We start from the raw sequence: 4,581 nt of genomic DNA, 5'->3' as shown, positions 1-4,581 counted from the left end.
TAATAAAAAAAAAGTGGGCAGAGAACCTGAAAATACATCTCCCCCACAAAGACATACAAATAGCCAATAGATATATGAAAAGATGTTCAACCTCACTGGCAATTAGGGAAATGCAAATCAAAACTACAATGAGAGATATCACCTCACACCTATTAGAGTGGCCATTATCAACAAAACAAGCAGAAATAAGTGTTAGAGAGTTTTTGGAAAAAAAGTAACCTTCATTCACTAGTGGTGGGAATGTAGACTATCAGTGATTTCTTAAATGACATCAAAAGCATAGCTTACAAAAGAAAAAATAAGTTGGACTTCATCAAAATTAAAAACTTGTGCATCAAAGAATACTATTAAGATATTTTCATCTATTAATGATGGCTAATTTTTCTTTAATTTTCTTAACTATTAGAAATTTTCAAAATAGAAAATTTATTCTAGATTTAATCATAAATAAGAATAAATAGAGCTGGAATTATTTTGACATAATGTGCAAATTGAATTTTAAAAATGTATCTGAGAAAATTCATAGTCATTGATATCTCAAATCTGCAGTTAGATTTCTAAAAACCATTGCAGCATATAATATGGAAGGTGTATGTTTGGTTTTTAATTTCACCTAAGATTGAGGACTCAAACAATAGATTCACTTCTCTGATTTTTATTGATGATAGTGATGACTGGATCACTGAATGAGAAGGAAGTAACATATTTATGAGGTAGGTGAATGATGTGATTCCCATTAATAAAGGTGAAAACAAAACAAAAAGGAAACGAGAGTGAAAAGAAAACTCACAAAATGGCAGAAAATATTTGCAAAACCATGTATTTCATAAATAATGTCCAGAATATATAAAGAACTCCAAAAACCCTCAAACAATCCAATTAATAAATGCACGAAGGACTTGAATAATATACAAATGGTCTATAAAACATATGAAAAATGCTCAACATCATTAGTGTTTGGGGAAATACAAATCAAAACCACAATGAGATATCACTTCATACCCACTAGGAAAAAATTGAAAATAACAACTGGTGGTGAGGATGTGGAAAAATTGGAACTCTTGTATATTGGTTGTGGGGATGTAAAATAGTGCAGCTACTGTGGAAAACAGTTTGGCAGTTCCTCAAAAACCAAACATAGAATTACCATATAATCAGCAATTCTAAGTAAACACCCAAAGGAATTGAAAACAGATCCTTGTACAGCACATTTATGGTGGTATTACTAACAGGAGCAAGAGGGTGGAAGCAATCAGAGTGTTTAGAAAAAGTGATAATGGCTATATAGCTTTGTGAAATGTACTTAATGCCATTGAATTGTGCACTGAAAAAAATTTTAAAGGATGAATTTCATGTTATGTATATTTTACCACAATTACAAAAAAAAGGCAAGTTCTTAATAAAAATGATAGTGCACAGGACTCATGAAAGTAAGTAAGCCTAGAAGGAGTTCGTAGGAAGAAAAGGGAATGTTTGAGGGATTAAAGATTGCAGGGTGTTTGAAGGGAAGATATTTAGGGAGTAAAGATTGAAAGAACTGAAACATAATGATGTGCCACATAATGATGTTCAGTCAGCAACAGACTGGTATACAACGGTGGTTCCCTAAAATTATAATGGAGATGAAAATTTTTCATTGTTTAATGACGTGGCAGCTTTCATAACATCTTAACAGAATACTTCCCTCATTTGTTTGTGGTGATACTGATGGAAACAAACCTTTTGCATCACAGTTTGGTAAAAATATAACACATACAATTATGTACAGTACATAATATTGATGATGATAATAAATGACTATTTTTCTTTTTTGTGTACTTACTTTTATCATTTTTAGAGTGCACTTTTTCTACTTGTAAAAAAAGTTGGTTGTAACATAGTGTGCTGTGTTAGCCTGCAGCAACCCATACATCTCCTATTTACTACATCTCTTAGTTGCATCATTTTCTCTTGTGCTTGATTTAATCTTGTGTTGTTTTGTACAATGTAAGCATATTATGCTTATAGTATACTAGAGGCGCAGTGCATGAAATTTGTGCATGGGGTGTGTGTGTGTGTGTGTGTGTGTGTGTCCCTCAGCCCAGCCTGCACCCTCTCCAATCTGGGACATCCCTCTCACAATTCAGGACTGCTGGCTTCCGACTGCTCGCCTGCCGGCCTGCTTGATTGCCCCTAACTGCTTCTGGCTGCCAGCCTGATCACCCCCTAACCAATCCCCTGCCAGCATGATTGATGCTTAACTGCTCCCCTGCAGGCCTGGTCACCCCCAGCTGCCCTCCCCTGCAGGCCTGGTCTCCCACAACTGCCCTCCCTTTCAGGCCTGGTCCCTCCCAACTGCCCTCCCCTTCTGGCCATCTTGTGTTCACATGGGGGTGGCCATCTTGTGTGTTGGAGTGATGGTCAATTTGCATATTACCTCTTTATTAGATAGGAAGATAGGATAGGCTTGCTTCTTGTAGTACAGGCTTGTAGCTGAAGAGCAGTAGGCGATACTATACAGCCTAGGTGTGTAGTAGGCTGTAATATCTAGGTTTGCGTAAGTGCACTTGATGTTTGCCAATGATGAAATCACCTAATGAAACCTTTCTCAGAATGAATCTCCATTGTTAAGCAGACCATGACTGTAACAGTGAGATGTGTTGCCTGATGTTTTGGAATGTTAGGATTTCAGTGGTCGAATGCTTCCAGTTAATACAATTGAGGGTGTGACCATGGGTGTGCACTGCTAAATACGAGTAGGAAATGACAGTCTTGAGAATTGAACATGAATAAATTCACACAGGAGAGAGGGTAGAAAGCAAGACTGAGTTGGATGTTGAAGATGAGTAGATGTCAGTGGTTGATTTGCAGGGGTCTCAAAGGAAAAATTATTTACTTCTACTCTATTTCTTTGTTGTGTATGTTTATGATAGTATTGACCCAGAGTTTGTTGAATATCTTTTTATTAGTCAAATTTTGGTAACCCTAGTAGGTTGCCAGTGGCTAAGTCAATCCTAAAGTTGAGAGGTGTAGAAATGGGCTCAGGCACTATTTCGGCTCTTCTGTAGGCACAGAGGTGTTAATCTGTGTACATCAAGGTAAGTACACTGAAGGGGGAAAGCACTGGCCTCTTTATTTTGCTTTTAAAAGTGAATAAGTGGGGGGGCGGGTAGGAGAAGGGGAGGTAATCAACCAAAGACCTTGTATGCGTATGTGCATAACCCATGGACACAGACAATAGGGTGGTGAAGGCATGGGGCTGGGGGTGGGAGTGGACTGGAGAGGATCAATGAGGGTGGGGAGGGAAGGGGACATACATAATACTTTCAACAATCAAGAATTATTAAAAAAATAAGTTAAAAAAAGTGTATAAGCAAGTCGTTAAAGGTCTTTTCATTACAGTAGTTTTATTTTATTTTTTAGAAATGTACACATTGTAGTGCTTCAAAAGAATATCTTTTGGATAGAATCTGATTAAAATTTCATATTCTGAATTATATAATGATTGTTATAAAGTGTTTTCAATTTCAAAGAGAAGAAGCCATTTGGAAAGCCCACCTAATTAAATCCTACTTTGAAAGTAGTTTGGCCTCTAATTTTGTTTTCTCTTGTGGCAGATCTTTTATATAATACTAGAGGCCTGGTGCACGGATTCATGCACTGGTGGGGTCCCTCGGCCTGGCCTGCGGGGATTGGGCCGAAACCAGCTCTCCGACATCCCCTGAGGGGTCCCAGATTGCGAGAGGCTGGTTCTCGGGTGATGCATCTCGGAATCGGGCTCCCTCTTCTCTGATTCCGGGTGCATCACCCGAGAACTGCAGCTATCAAGTCACTGCAGCTTGGCAGCTTCTGTGTTGAGCATCTGCTCCCTGGTGGTCAGTGTGTGTCATAGCTACCAGTTGGAGTGTCTGCCCCCTGGTAGTCATTGCACGTCATAGCTACTGGTTGGATTGTTGCTTAGGCTTTTATATATAGAGATCCAGTGCACAAAATTTGTGCACTGGGGGGGGGTGTCCATCAGCCCATCCTGCGCCCTCTCACAGTTCAGGACCCCTAGGGAGATGTCTGACTGCTGGATTAGGCCCGAGCCCCCCCTCCCTGATCCCCCTGGGGATCGGGCCTAATTCAGCAGTCAGACATCCCTCTTGCAGTCTGGAACCCCTTGCTCCTTACTGCCCACCTGCTTGCTGCTCCTTACTGCTCCTTAGCGCTGCTGCAGAGGCTGCTGAGGCGGGAGAGGCTCCCGCCACCGTCGCTGTGCTTGCCAGCCATGAGCCCTCTTCTGGCTGAACGGTGCTCCCCCTATGGAAGTGTACTGACCACCAGGGGGCAGCTGCTGCATTGAGCTACCAGTTGGAGCATCTGCCCCCTTGGGGGGATGTCCAACTGCCAGTTTAGGCCCGATCCCTGGCTCCTAACCACTCACCTGCCTGCCTGCCTTAACCACTCTGCCTGCCTGATCCCCCTAACTTCCCTGCCTTGCGGCCTGGTCTCCCCTATTAACTTTTTTTTTTTTAAATCTTATCCCCTTCACACACAATTGTATTCAACTTCCTTATTGGCTTCTCCTTCTCACACAATTTTTCTCTCTCCTTTATGTAA

At 40.8% G+C, this 4,581-nt stretch overlaps 1 protein-coding gene across 6 annotated transcripts in view; it reads left to right on the top strand.

The window, feature by feature from the left end:
• The window catches only part of GK5 (glycerol kinase 5 (putative)), a 164,966-nt gene that overhangs the window by 63,952 nt on the left and 96,433 nt on the right, over positions 1 to 4,581 (top strand). For 3 of the 6 annotated variants that reach the window (XM_014542151.1, XM_014542150.1, XM_014542155.1), the window contains one exon: positions 3,048 to 3,077. The exons of 2 other annotated variants lie outside the window; for them this stretch is intronic. In XM_014542151.1, coding sequence (XP_014397637.1) covers positions 3,048 to 3,077 — 30 coding nt within the window. Of the gene's footprint in view, positions 1 to 668; positions 714 to 3,047; positions 3,078 to 4,581 lie in introns of all 6 variants that reach the window. One more of the 6 variants, XM_014542153.1, reaches the window with a different exon arrangement.

This window comes from Myotis brandtii, unplaced genomic scaffold (genome assembly GCF_000412655.1).
Source record: "Myotis brandtii unplaced genomic scaffold, ASM41265v1 scaffold291, whole genome shotgun sequence".
Lineage (NCBI taxonomy): Eukaryota > Metazoa > Chordata > Mammalia > Chiroptera > Vespertilionidae > Myotis > Myotis brandtii.
This window is presented reverse-complemented; position numbering and strand designations above follow the sequence as displayed.